Source organism: Balaenoptera acutorostrata, chromosome 4, assembly GCF_949987535.1.
Source record: "Balaenoptera acutorostrata chromosome 4, mBalAcu1.1, whole genome shotgun sequence".
NCBI classification, from domain to species: Eukaryota; Metazoa; Chordata; class Mammalia; order Artiodactyla; family Balaenopteridae; genus Balaenoptera; species Balaenoptera acutorostrata.
In genome coordinates, this window is record NC_080067.1 from 24829293 (window position 1) to 24844297 (window position 15005).

General features: G+C 38.3%; 1 protein-coding gene across 1 annotated transcript; it reads right to left on the reverse strand.

Annotated features, from left to right (window-relative positions):
• Positions 1-7640: 7640 nt before the first annotated feature.
• Positions 7641-8497, reverse strand: LOC103012647 (proline-rich protein 13-like). The gene has a single exon (XM_057545792.1). The coding sequence runs from the start codon at positions 8409-8411 to the stop codon at positions 7986-7988; it is 426 nt and encodes a 141-aa protein (XP_057401775.1). The 5' UTR covers positions 8412-8497; the 3' UTR covers positions 7641-7985.
• Between the last annotated feature and the right edge of the window lie 6508 nt (positions 8498-15005).

Below are 15005 nucleotides of genomic sequence, written 5' to 3' on the forward strand. Positions count from 1 at the left end.
ACTAACACAGTATTGTAAAGCAACTATAGTCCAATAAAAATTAAAAAAAAAGAAACCTTGCTTTGCATTCCTATTCCCATCCTCTTGCATTTCATCAGGTCAGAAGAGCCTATACTTCGTCCTCCCTGAAGCAAATTATCCTTAAAGAAAAACAAAAGTAAGTAAGATAAAGGGAACGGCTATTTAAAAGAGTTATATTCCTTTTAACTCTGTTGTATGCTCTATTGTCACACATTTTAAAATGAGATTTTAAAAACTAATTTGAAGAAAGCCATAAAATGGATTATTGAGTCCTTATAAAAATGTAGTATTTTAACAGTGGTGTGTGTGTGTGTGTGTGTGTGTGTGTGTGTGTGTGTGTGTTTGTAATTGTCATGCTTAGAAAGCATTCTTTGTGGAAACAAAGTACTGTAAGTTCTTGGTACATAGAATTTTGAAGAGAAGGTACTTATGACTGACGTCAGAACTAAAAGTCCCAAGAGGATTGTCCATCCAGCGCAATTTTCTTTCTTCATTGTTAACACTGACCAGTGTGCTACTGTGGTCCTAATTGTCAGCTTCTCCATAGCGTGGTTATCCTGTCCTACAAGATCTCTGTTTCCTGCCTGTGCCCAATCCCATCATCCTTGCTGCTCTGTCACTCTGACCAAGGGAAAACGAGTCAGAAAATAATCCTTTTTTAAAAGAACAAATTTGAAGATTCTGTTTTTCTTTCTCAACAACTAGTACAAATGGATGCAGTACCTTCAAATTACAACATTATATATTCATCAATAGAGTGAAGAAACTAAATCATAATCTAGTGTTTCAAAAGAACTATTTTTTTAATATTTATTTTTTTAATGGGGTACAGTTGCTTTACAATGTTGTGCTAGCTCCTGCTGCACAGCAAAGTGAATCAGCCATATGTATACACATATCCCCTCCCTTTTGGATTTTCCTCCCATCCAGGTCACCACAGAGCACTGAGTAGAGTTCCCCATGCTATACAGCAGATCCTCACTAGTTATCTATTTCATACCCAGCGGCGTATATATGTCAATCCCAATCTCCCAATTCATCCCACCACCTTCCCCCCCTGCAAAAGAAATATTTTTAGATTATGATTTAACATGGAGAGAAACAAATCCCCCCCACAAAGGGTTAAAATTGTTGGATTAAAAAGTAAAAAATCAAAGAGGAAATCAAAAACTATCTGGAGACAAATGAAAAGATGAAAATGGAAACACAAGGATCCAAAATCTATGGGACACAGGGACTTCCCTGGTTTTCCAGTGGTTAAGATTCTGTGCTCCCAATGCAGGGGGCCCAGGTTCGATCCCTGGTCAGGGAACTAGATCCCGCACACCGCAACTAAAGATCCCGCATGCCACAATGAAGATCTGGCATGCCGCAACTAAGACCTGGTGCAGCCAAATAAATAAATATTTTTAAAAACCCCAACAAAATCTATGGGACACAGCAAAAGCATTTCTTTTTTTTTTTTTTTTTTTAAAAGGATTTTCTTATTTATTTATTTATTTATTTATTTATTTTTGGCTGTGTTGGGTCTTCGGTTCGTGCGAGGGCTTTCTCCAGTTGCGGCAAGCGGGGGCCACTCTTCATCGCGGTGCGGGGACCGCTCTTCATCGCGGTGCGCGGGCCTTTCTCTATCGCGGCCCCTCCCGTCGCGGGGCACAGGCTCCAGACGCGCAGGCTCAGCAATTGTGGCTCACGGGCCCAGCTGCTCCGTGGCATGTGGGATCTTCCCAGACCAGGGCTCGAACCCGTGTCCCCTGCATTAGCAGGCAGATTCTCAACCACTGCGCCACCAGGGAAGCCCCCAAAAGCATTTCTAATAGGGAAGTTTATAGTGATACAAGCCTACCTCAGGGAACAGGAAAACTCTCAAATAATAATCCAACCTTACACCTAAAGGAACTAGGAAAAGAAGAACAAACAAAACCCAAAGGTAGTAGAAGAAAAGAAATAATACAGTAGGAGAGAGAAACAAAATTGATAAACCTATAGCTGGACACATCAAGAAAAGAGAGAGGGCCCAAATAAATAAAATTGGAAATGAAAAAGGAGGAGATACAGTTGACACCATAGAAATACAAAGGATCATAAGAGATTACTATGAACAATTATATGCCAATAAAATGGACAACCAAGAAGAAATGGATAAATTCCTAGAAATGTACAATCTCCCAAGACTGAATCAGGAAGAAATGGAAAATATGAATGGACCAATTATCAGTAATGAAATTGAATTAGTAATAAAAGAAAAAAAACTCCCAACAAAAGTCCAGGATTAGATGGCTTCACTGGTGAATTCTACCAAACATTTAAAGAAGAATTAAATGCTCATCCTTCTCAAACTATTCCAAAAAATTGAAAGGAACACTTATCAACTCATTCTATGAGACCAGTATTACCCTGATACCAAAACCAGACAAAGACACTACAAAGAAAAAAAAAAAAAGGAAAATTGTAGGCCAATATCCCTGATGAACATAGATGCAGAAATCCTTAGCAAAGTATTAGCAAACCGAATTCAACCATACTTTAAAAGAATTGTATACCATGATCAAGTGGGAATTATCCAAGGGAAACAAGGATGGTTCAACATCTGCAAATCATCAGTGTGATACACCCCATTAACAAATTGAAGGATAAAAATCATATGATCATCTTAATAAATGTATAAAAAGCCTTTGACAAAATCCAACATTCATTTATGATAAAAATTCTTAACAACGTGGGTATAGAGGCAACACACCTCAACACAATAAAGGCCATATGGCAAACCAACAGCCAAAATCATACTCAACTCTGAAAATCTGAAAGCATTTCCTCTAAGATCAGGAATAAGACAAGGATGCCCACTCTTGCCACTTTTATTGAACATAGTATTGGAAGTCCTAGCCACAGCAATCAGACAAGAAAAAGAAATAAAAGGAATCCAAGTAGGAAAGGAAGAAGTAAAACTGTCACTGTTTGCAGATGACATGATACAGCATATAGAAAATTCTAAAGGTGCCAGCAAAAAACTATTAAAACTAATAAATGAATTCATTAAAATTGCAGGATACAAAATTAATATACAGAAATCTGTTGCATTTCAACTTTTATATATAGAATGGATAAACAACAAGGTCCTACTGTATAGCACAGAGAACTGTATTCAATATCCTGTGATAAACTAGTGGAAAAGAATATGAAAAAGAATGTATAGGGGCTTCCCTGGTGGCGCAGTGGTTGAGAATCTGCCTGCTAATGCAGGGGACACGGGTTCGAGCCCTGGTCTGGGAAGGTCCCACATGCCGCGGAGCGGCTGGGCCCGTGAGCCACAGTTGCTGAGCCTGCGCGTCTGGAGCCTGTGCCCCGCGACGGGAGGGGCCGCGATGGAGAGAGGCCCGCGCACCGCGATGAAGAGCGGTCCCCGCACCGCGATGAAGAGTGGCCCCCGCTTGCCGCAACTGGAGAAAGCCCTCGCACGAACCGAAGACCCAGCACAGCCAAAAAAAAATAAATAAATAAATAAATAAATAAATAAAATCAAGTAAAACTTTAAAAAAAAAAAAAAAAGAATGTATATATGTGTATAACTGAATCACTGTGCTGTACAGCAGAAGTTAACACAACATTGTAAGTCAACTATACTTCAATAAAATAGATTAAAAAAAGAAATCTATTGCATTTCTATACACTAACAATGAACTATCAGAAAGAGAAATTAAAAGTACCCCATTTTGGGCTTCCCTGGTGGCGCAGTGGTTGAGAGTCTGCCTGCCAATGCAGGGGACACAGGTTCGAGCCCTGGTCTGGGAAAATCCCACATGCCGCGGAGCAACTGGGCCCGTGAGCCACAACTACTGAGCCTGCGCATCTGGAGCCTGTGCTCCGCAACAAGAGAGGCCATGACAGTGAGAGGCCCGCGCACCGCGATGAGGAGTGGCCCCCGCTCGCCGCAACTGGGGAGAGCCCTCGCACAGAAACGAAGACCCAGCACAGCCAAAAATAAATAAATAAATTTAAGAACAGTTAAAAATAAAAAAGTACCCCATTTACAATTACATCAAAAAATACCTAAGAATAAATCTAATCAAGGAGGTGAAAGAGTTGTACTCAGAAAACTATGAGACACTGATGAAAGAAACTGAAGATGACACAAACAAATGGAAAGATATAATGTGTCATGGATTAGAAGAATTAATGTTAAAATGTCCGTACTAGCCAAGGCAATCTACAGATTTAATGCAATCCTTATCATCATACCCATGGCAATTTTAACAGAACTAGAACAAATAATTCTAAAATTTGTATGGCAACACAAAAGACCCTGAAAAGCCAAAACAATCTTGAAAAAGAAGAACAAAGCTGGAGGTATCACATGCCCTGATTTCAAACTATACCACAAAGCAACAGTCATCAAAACAGTGTGGTACTGGCATAAAAACAGACATGAAGATCAATGGTGAGTATATGGAGTAAAGGGAATCTTCATGCACTGTCGGTGGGAATGAAAATTGGTGCATTTACCATGGAAAACAGTATGGCAGTTCCTCAAAAAATTAAAAATGGAACTGTCATATGATCCAGCAATTTCACTTCCGGTTTTTTCTGAAGTAAATATAAACACTAATTGGAAAAGATATATGCACCCATATGTTCATTGAAGCAGTATTCGCAATAGCCAAGGTGTGGAAGCAACCTAAGTGTCCATCAATAGATGAATTGAAAAAGAAGTGATATATGTATTACTCAGCCATAAAAAGAATTAAATCTTGTCATTTGCTACAACATGGATAGACCTAGAGGGTATTTTGCTAAGTGAAATAAGACAAAGACAAATATTGTATGATCTCACTTATGTGTAGAATCAAAAATCAAATAAGAGTAACAAAGCAGAGTCATAGATACAGAGAACAAAGAGGTGGTTGTTAGAGAGGAAGATGGTGGGAGATGAGTGAAATGGGTGAGGGAAATTAAGAGGTACAAACTTCCAGTTAAAAAATAAATGAGTCACAGGGATGAAATGTACAGTGTGCAGAATGTAGTCAGTAATAATGGAATATCTTTGTATGGTGACAGATGGTAACTAGACATCATGGTGATCATTTTGAAATGTATGGAAATATCCAATCACTGTTTTGTGCACCAGGAACTAACATAGTGTTGTAGATCAATAATACTTCAAAAACAAATAAACAAACTCATAGAAAAAGATCAGATTTGTGGTTACCAGAGGTAAGGGGTATAGGGAGGGGGATTTGGATGAAGGTGGTCAAAAGGTACAAACTTTCAGTTATAAGACAAATCAGTACTAGAAATGTAATGTGCAACATGATGAATATAATGAACGCTGCTGTGTGTTATATGTGAACGTTGTTAAGAGAGGAAATTTTAAGAGTTCTCATCACACAAAAAATGTTTTTTCTTTTTCTCTAATTTTGTTGATGAGATGATGGATGTTCACTAAACCTACTGTGCTAATCATTTCATGATGTATGTAAGTCAGATCATTATGCTGTATACCTTAATTTTATACAGTGCTGTATGTCATTATATCTCAATAAAACTGGAAGAAAAATTAAAAATAAAACAAATACTTTCCATTGTTCATTTTCCTATCCTTTTCTGTGTATGTGTGCAACATAATTATATCTATCTATCTATCTATCTATCTATACGGCAAAATGATCACCACAGTAAGTCTAGTTAACATCCATCACCACACAGTTACACATTTTTTTCTTGTGCTGAGAACTTTTAAGATCTTAGAAACTTTCAAATATATAATACAGTATTTTAAACTATAGTCACCATGCTGTACACCACATCCCCAGGACTTATTTATTATATAACTAGAAATTTGTACCTTTTGATGTCCTTTACCAAAAACCCTTCCCCTCTTGCCTGCCTCTGGCAACCACCAACCTGTTCTGTGTATCTATGAGTTTCTTTGGTTTTTCTTAGATACCACATATAAAAGTAAGATCATACAGTATTTGTCTTTCTCTGACTTATTTCAATTAGCATAATGCCCTCAAAGTCCATCCGTGTCACAAATGGAAGAGTTTCTTTCTTTTTTAAATGGCTGAATAATATTCCATATACATGTGTGTATATATCACATTTTCTTTTTTTTTAAATTGAAGTATAGTTGATTTACAATATAGTGTTACTTTCAGGTATACAGCACAGTGATTTAGTTGTGTGTGTGTGTGTGTGTGTGTGTCTATTTTCAGATTCTTTTCCCTTATAGGTTATTACAAAATACTGAGTATAGTTCCCTGTGCTATACAGTAGGTCTTTGTTGGTTATCTATTTTATACATAGTAGTTTGTATCTGTTAATTCCAGACTCCTAATTTATCCCTCCTCCCACCCCCTTTCCCCTTTGGTAACCATAAATTTGTTTTCAACGTCTGTGCATCTCTGTGTCTCTTTCTATTTTGTAAATAAGTTCATTAGTATTTTTTTTTTTTTTGGCTGTGCTGCATGACTTGTGGGATCTTAGTTCCCTCACCAGGGATCAAACCCCTGCCCCCTGCAATGGAAGCACAGAGTCCTAACCACTGGACGACCAGGGAATCCCCATCATTTGTATCATTTTAAATGATACCAAGAGTAAATATAAATTCACTTTTTTAAGCCGCTTCGTGGCTTGCAGGATCTTAGTTCCCTGACTAGGGATTGAACCTGGGCCATGGCAGTGAAAGTGTCAAGTCCTGACCACTGGACTGCCAGGGAATTCCCGATGCATCATTTTTTTTAGATTCTACATATAAGCGATATCATATGATATTTGTCTTTGTCTGGCTTATTTCACTTAGTATGATAATCTGTGTTGCTGCAAATGGCATTTCATTCTTTTTGATGGCTGAGTAATATTCTATTGTATACAGGTACCACATCTTCTTTATCCATTCATCTGTTGATGGACATTTAGGTTGCGTCCACATCTTCGCTTTTGTAAATAGCGCTGCTATGAACATTGGGGTGCATGTATTTTTTCGAATTATGGTTTTCTTTGGATATATGCCCAGGAGTGGGATTGCAGGAGCATATGGTAGCTCTATTTTTAGTTTTTAAAGGAACCTCCATACTGTTCTGCATGGTGGCTGTACCATTTTACATTCCCACCAACAGTGTAGAAGGGTTCCTTTTTCTCCATGCTCTCTCCAGCATTTATTATTTGTAAACTTTTTGATGATGGCCATTCTGACTGGTGTGAGGTGACACCTCGTAGTTTTCATTTGCATTTCTCTAATAGTGATGTTGAGCATCTTTTCATGTGCCTTTGGCCATCTGTATGTCTTCTTTGGAGAAGTGTGTATTCAGATCTGCTGCCCTTTTTTTTTTGAACAGAGACCAGGAGAAACAGCTTTATTTGAACAGAGAGTTGGAGAGTGAGAGGAGGACCTGAGATAGCATACTGAGCTAAGGGGTAGAGATCAGTTTCCAAAATGGCAGTCAGAGCTCATCAACCAAATGGACTCTACTTCCCAGCAGCCTTGCAGTGAGTGCAATCAATAAAAGGCCTGCTGGGAAATGTTTATTTGCCACTAAATCACCCAAGCATGCCACAATTACAAGAAAGGTACAGGTCGTTTTTTCCTCTCCGTAATTAAATTTCCACAGCATCTCCCCAGTCATGAGTATTACAAAAGAAAGTAAAAAAGTCACATTTTACAGATCTTAGACTTGTCTTCAGCATTTAGCTCAAATCTCACCATCTTCAAAAAATAGTTCTCCTGCAAAATTCACCAGCTAAAAGTTCTATCCAAGCAGTGGGAAGACGGCCTTTGCTACCCCATGGCAATTCTTTTCCCATTTTCCCTAGCCAGTTAGGGTTGAACAGCAGAGTGAGGCTTAGATTGCAGGGGTGGCGGGCGGGGAGGGACACAAGGGCTAATTTCCCCCAGTACAAGATGGCATCTGAAGCTTGATGGGAGAGCAGAACTGGAGAGACTTGAGGGAAGGGTCCAGGCCCTGTATTCAGTCAGAGTCACTGCTGGAAGAGCAGGAGGAGGAGGAGGAATGCTTGCCATGTTTGTGGTGTTTCTGCTTCTTTTTATGAGCTTTTTTCATTTTCTTTTGCATCTTGTCAATCACCATTCCTGGTCCTACCATGCCAGGAGCCAATGTATTCACAGGACATATGCCAGGGGCAGGTGGTGGGTATGGAGGGGGGTAGGGACCTGAGGGTTGGCATCCTGGATACCCTGGTTGTGGCACAGGATGACAGGGCCCACCAGGGGGAAAGGCTGGATTCCCCTGGGGTGCTCCTGGGGGAGTGGGAAAGGGGTCTGGAGGAAAGGTAGGGGTGGCAGGTGGTGGATGGGTAGGATTGCAACCTCCAGGGTACCTGACGTTAGGGGGGTGTGGATATGGCCCTGGCTGCCCGGCATTGGGATTCCACATATTCAGGTATTTCCTCCAGCCCAGGAATGGAAAAAGAAGGAAACTGAGGAATCCAGGCGTCCCGTCACCTCTACACCACTGCTTGGGCGGACTCCTGCTGCCCATTTTTTGATTGGGTTGTTTGTTTTTTGATGTTGAGCTGTATGAGCTGTTTATATATTTTGGAGATTAACCCCTTGTTGGTCGCTTCATTTGCAAATATTTTCTCCCATTCTGTAGGTTCTCTTTTCATTTTGGTTTATGGTTTCCTTTGCTGTGCAAAAGCTTTTAAGTTTAATTAGGTCCCATTTGTTTATTTTTGTTCTTATTTCCATTACTCTAGGAGACAGATCCAAAAAGATATTACTACGATTTATGTCAAAGAGTGTTCTGCCTATGTTTTCCTCTAGGAGTTTTATAGTATCTAGTTTTACATTTAGGTCTTTAATCCATTTTGAGTTTTTGTGCATGGTGTTAGAGAATGTTCTAATTTCATTCTTTTGCATGTACTGTTCAGTTTTCCCAGCACCACTTATTGAAGAGACTCTTTTCTCCATTGTATGTTCTTGCCTCCTTTGTCATAGATTAGTTGACCATAGATGCATAGGTTTATTTCTGGGCTTTCTATCCTGCTCCATTGATTTATATTTCTGTTTTTGTGCCAGTACCATACTGTTTTGATTACTGTAGCTTTGTAGTGTAGTCTGAAGTCAGGTAGTGTGATTCCTCCAGCTTCATTTTTCTTTCTCAAGATTGCCTTGGCTATTTGGGATCTTTTGTGTTTCCATACAAATGAAATTTTTTTTGGTTCTAGTTCTGTGAAAAATGCCATTGGTAATTTGATAGAGATTGCACTGACTGTAGATTGTCTTTGGTAGTATAGTCATTTTGACAACATTGATTCTTCCAATCCAAAGCATGGTATATCTTTCCATCTGTTTGTGTCATTATATCACATTTTCTTTATCCATTCATTATTGATGGACATTAAGGTTGTTTTAATATTTTGCCTATTCTAAATAATGTTGCAATGAACATGGGGTGCATCTATCATTTTGAGTTAATGTTTTTATTTCCTTTGGATAAACACCCAGAAGTGGAATTGCTGGATCATATGATAGTTCTATTTTTAAGTTTTTGAGGAACCCCATACTGTTTTCCACAGCAGCAGCACCAATTTACATTCCCACCAATAGTGCATGAAGATTCTCTTTACTCCACATTTTCACCAACAATTGTTATTTGTTGTCTTTCTGATTATAGCCATTCTGACAGATGTGAGGTAGTATCTCATTGTGGTTTTGACTTGCATTTCCCTATGTCTAGTTGATGTTGAACACCTTTTCACACACCTGTTGGCCATCTGTATGTCTTCTTTGCAAAAATGTCTTTTCAGATCCTCTGCTCATTTTTTAATTGAAAAAAAATCTTTTGCTATTGAGCTGTATGAGTTCTTTATATATTTTGGATATTATCCCCTTATCAGATACATGACTTGCAAATATTTTCTCCCATTCTGTAGGTTGTCTTTTCATTTTGTATATGGTTTCCTTTGCTGTGCACAAGCTTTTTAGTTTGATTAGGTCGCATTTGCTTATTTTTGCTTTTGTTTCCTTTGCCTGAGGAGACAGATTCAAAAAATATTGCTAAGAATGACGTCAAAGAGCAAACTGCCTATGTCTTCTTCCAGAAGTTTTATGATTTCAGGCAGGTCTTACATTTAAGTCTTTAATCAATTTTGAGTTTATTATTGTATATGGTGTGAGAAAGTAGTCCAGTTTGAATCTGTAGCTGTCCAGTTTCTCCAACACTATTTATTGAAGAGGTTGTCTTTTCCTCATTGTATATTAACTGACCATATAAGTGTGGATTCATTTCTGGGCTCTGTGTTCTGTTCTATTGATCTACACGTCTGTTTTTTTTGCTAGTACCACAGTGTCTTGATTTCTGTTTGCTTTGCAGTATAGTTTGAAATCAGGGAGCATGATACTTCTAGCTGTGTTCTTCTTTTTCAAGATTGTTTTAGCTTTTCAGTTTCTTTTGTGTTTCCATACAAATTTTAGAATGATTTGTTCTAGTTCTGTGAAAGTTGACATTGGAATTTTGATAGGGATTGCATTGAATCTTTATTTTATTTATTTATTTTTTAAAGAATGATTGTTTCAATTACAACAGCTTTTATTATCTTTTTAAATTTTTTAATATTTATTTATTTTATTTCTGGCTGTATCGGGTCTTAGTTGCGGCATGCTGGATCTTTGTTGTGGCATGTGGGATCTTTTCAATGGGGCACGTGGGTGTCTCGCTAGTTGTGGTGTAGGGACTTCTTTCTAATTGCAGCACACGGGCTTAGTTGCCCCATGGCATGTGGGATCTTAGTTCCCTGACCAGGGATCGAACCTGCATCTGCTGCATTGGAAGGCAGATTCTTTACCACTGGACTACCAGGGAAGTCCCAGCAATGTCTTTTGATATGAAAAAACTTCATCCCTACTTCAAAATATATACAAAAATGAAATCCTAAGAAATTAGGTATCTAAATTGGAAAAAATTAAACCATTAGCAGAGAGTGTAGGAAATATCTTATTGAACTTTCTTGGGAAAGATTTTTAAAACTGACCCAAAAAGTAGAGACCATAAAAGATTGTGAAATTTCACTGTATGAGAATTATAAGGGCGTGTACACTTAGACAAGTTAAAAAACAAGTGGCACACTGGAAGAAAATATTTATAAGCTATAAAACATAAAGGATTGGTAGCTTGAATATATAAAAATTTTCAAATGCATAAAGAATAGTCTCATAGGTCTAATAGAAAAAAAGAGTTAAGGATATAAACTGACAATAAGCAGACATGAATATATCAATGAACAGATTTCTACTCAGTTGTATAAAGGAAGTATAACTTCTTCATTTATATAATTGACTTCATCTTCCTCCTGAGCCTCCACCTCATTGGTATGGGGGATTTGGAGTTGGGGGATGGGGAATAGGTACACTGTAAACTTTCCAGATAAGTGAATCTCAGACATTTTTGGTTCTCATTCATCTTCAGATAACACAGGCACCTTTTTGTAAATGTTTCCAGTTTGGATTCTCTCCTCCTTTCCTTGCTTCTCCTTAGGATGGTGGCTGGGAACATGGTAGGGGGCGATTATCCAATCTGAGTACCATCCTCCATCTTATTTTTCCCAGATTCTTAAATGGGAAGCAAGGAAAAAACCTCCCTTTTCTTGGCCTTCTTTTCAGCTAATGCTAAGGATTTTTACTTATAGAAGCTGAAAGTCATGATACATGTGAGTGATGAATGCTTACATTCTCTATTCTGTCTCTCTTTTATTTTCCACATCCTACTCTTGGGTAAGAGTGGCCTTTTCCTCTTTCCATTCTCATCCAGTTAGAACGCCTCAGTCCTCTCTGCACGATGATTTCTATTAAAATTCTATGTTCAGTCTTCCAAACACTGCTGTTGATATTAAAGGTTGCTTAAGAAATTAAATGTAACTTTTCTGTCTGGAGAAAAATTGATTCTCATGACACTTGCCTAGTAACTCCAGGCTGAAAGCTAACCTCTTTAATCTGGGTTGTATCTGTCCTCCCCACCGAAAAGGTTAAAGCTATTAGACTTGATGGGTGATAAGTTGAAAGACAGTAAGACTTACAATGTATGAAAATATATCTGATGAATGGATAAAGAAGATGTGGTACATATATATAATGGAATACTACTCAGCCATAAAAAAGAATGAAATAATGCCATTTGCAGCAACATGGATGCAACTAGAGATTACCATACTAAGTGAAGTAAGTCAGAAAGAGAAAGACAAATACCATATGATATATCACTTACATGTGGAATCTAAAATATGACACAAATGAACCTAAGTGTGAAACAGAAACAGAATCACAGACATACAGAACAGACTGGTGATTGCCAAGGGGGAGGGGGTTGGGGGAGGGATGGAGTGGGAGGTTGGGGTTAGCAGAGGTGAGCTTTTATATATAGAATGGATAAACAACAAGGTCCTATTGTATAGCACAGAGAACTATATTCAAGATCCTATGATAAACCATAATGGAAAAGAATATTAAAAAAAGAAGATATACATATGTATAATTTAAAAAAATTATTTATTTGGTTGTGCCGGGTCTTAGTTGCAGCAGGTGGGCTCCTTAGTTGCAGCACGTGGGTTCCTTAGTTGTGGCATGCATGTGGGATCTAGTTCCCTGACCAGGGATCGAACCCGGGCCCCCTGCATTGGGAGCATGGAGTCTTAACCATTGTGCCACCAGGGAAGTCTCTGTATATGTATAATTGAATCACTTTGCTGTACAGCAGAAATTAACACAGCATTGTAAATCAACTATACTTCAGTTAAAAAAGAGAAAATATAAATGAAATTGGTTTAAAAAATATTATTCTCATTACATGTGAAAAATTGCACTATCTTACCAGTAGCTAGGAAATTGCAAATTTAAAAAATGAGATACTACTGGCAAACAGTTTAGTTTGGTGAAAGACTGCTAGAGGCTGTTTAAACTGTTGCAACCACCCAAGAGAACAATTGGCACTATTAAGAAAACTGTAAATGTATATATCATGCCACCCATCAATACAACTTCTAAGTATACTTCCTAGAGGAACTCTTCCTCAGGTGCATAAGATGACGAGTGTGAGGATATTCACTGCAGTTTCGTTTATAATACTAAAAACTACACAAATATCCATTAATAAATTAACAAATAAAATATGGTATATTCATATGATGGAAACAGAAATCTTTAGGAGAAATGAACCATATATCTATTTCAAAAATAACATTGAGGTAAAATGTAAACTGAAGAATATAATGCCAGTTATAAAAATTTAATTGTTCACAAAGCAACATAAACATTGATTATTTATATCTACATACATGTAGCATTCATGTATTGACTAGAATGATACCCCCCCAAATTCATGATGTTATGAGAATCCTCTGGTAATGGGCAGCAGGAAATGGGGATCAAAGGATATGACTACATTATCTTTAACAATTTCTTTACAGTAAAAAAGACTTTAAAGAAATAGTACTAAGAAGTAACAGCTGCCAAGTGTGGGTGATGGGCTCATGAGCATGAAAAAATGCTCAATAATAAATTAGACCAGGGAATTCCCTGGTGGTCCAGTGATTAGGACTCTGCACTGCTGAGGGCCCGGGTTCGATCTCTGGTTGGGCAAGTAAGATCCCACAAGCTGGAATGTCCATGATGTGAAGCTGAGTGTGTCCTCGCGTGTAGCAGTTCTTCTTATCACCCCCAAAAGGAAATCAAGGCAAAGCCTAGACTGCCATGAAATTAAGAATTAGCCATTTGATTGTTAAAGTACAGGGGAATATGGCATTGTACAAACTGCTTCTTTAAGGAAAAAAATAATAGCTTCCCCTTTCCTCCTTCCATTAAATATTGCTTTCACTCATTTTTTCATTGTATTTTAAGAAATATTTCCAAAAAGTCCAGTGTACTACATTTGTGCCATTTATTCATTTATTTATTCAATGTGCATTTATCTTGACTGACCAGCTCCAGGGAAAAGTGTTAGGCAAGCAAGAAGAAAGGGAAAAAGAAAGTCGGTGATCAGACTTCATCTAAATATTCAAGACCTATATGAAGAAAATTATAATTTCTTTACTGCTAGTTAAAGACAAGAATAAATGGAGATGAACATCAAGATAAAAAGAACCAATATCTTGTGGTGGACAGTGTGATGCACCAAGCAGAATCTTCTTCAGTGAGAGTTGTTCCCATAACTGGCTTCAGCTATTATCCCCTTTATAAAACTGTCTCCGGTGAGGAAAGCTGCCTTGCCCAGAGCCATGGCCCTTCCCTGGTTTCTCACACCCAAAGACTGATGGATGAGGGAATTGGGCTATTTCAGCCTAACCTGGGACAGCTCTGACCAGCCATTCTAACTCCAGAGCTCCCAGTGAGGTTGGCTGAGGCTGTCGCCGGACCTCCTGTACCTCGTCCTCTCTCTGACCACTACTGTTTACTTTGCCTCTCTTTCACAAGGATCTTCTTAATAAATATTGTGCATGCTAAAAAAAAATGATCAGAAACATTTCAGAGGACACTGCGGAGGTCATACAGGTAAAACTACAATTACAAAAGGAAGGAAAAAACCTGGAATGGAGAGAAAGAAGAGATGCATGGGAAGGTGATAAAAAACAGGATAAACTGGAAAAAAAATTGAGGTGAGTTTGAGGCAAGAGTAGGGGTGAAACAAGAAAAATGGAGTTGGCTGAAGGTGACAGAGGTGTAAGAAACAGCTCATGCAGCAGTGGCAAGGGATCTAAACATCCATGGTTGGCTATATGTGGTCTACCCTTGTGAAAAGTCCTTACCAGAGTCTGCTTTTTTAAAAAAATCTTTTTGCCGCTATCGATCGAGGCATTTTGCTTAAAAAAAAAAACAAAACCCCCAAAACCAAAAACTAACAAAACGAAAATAAAAACCGCAACTGCCCACTGTCCATCAATGAAGATGCTCCATCTCTGAGCGGTGGCATGGGCTCAAAGTGAATCTAGGTAGATCACTAAGTGCCGGAAGCTGGGTGCAAGGAATTGTGGGAGGCAGT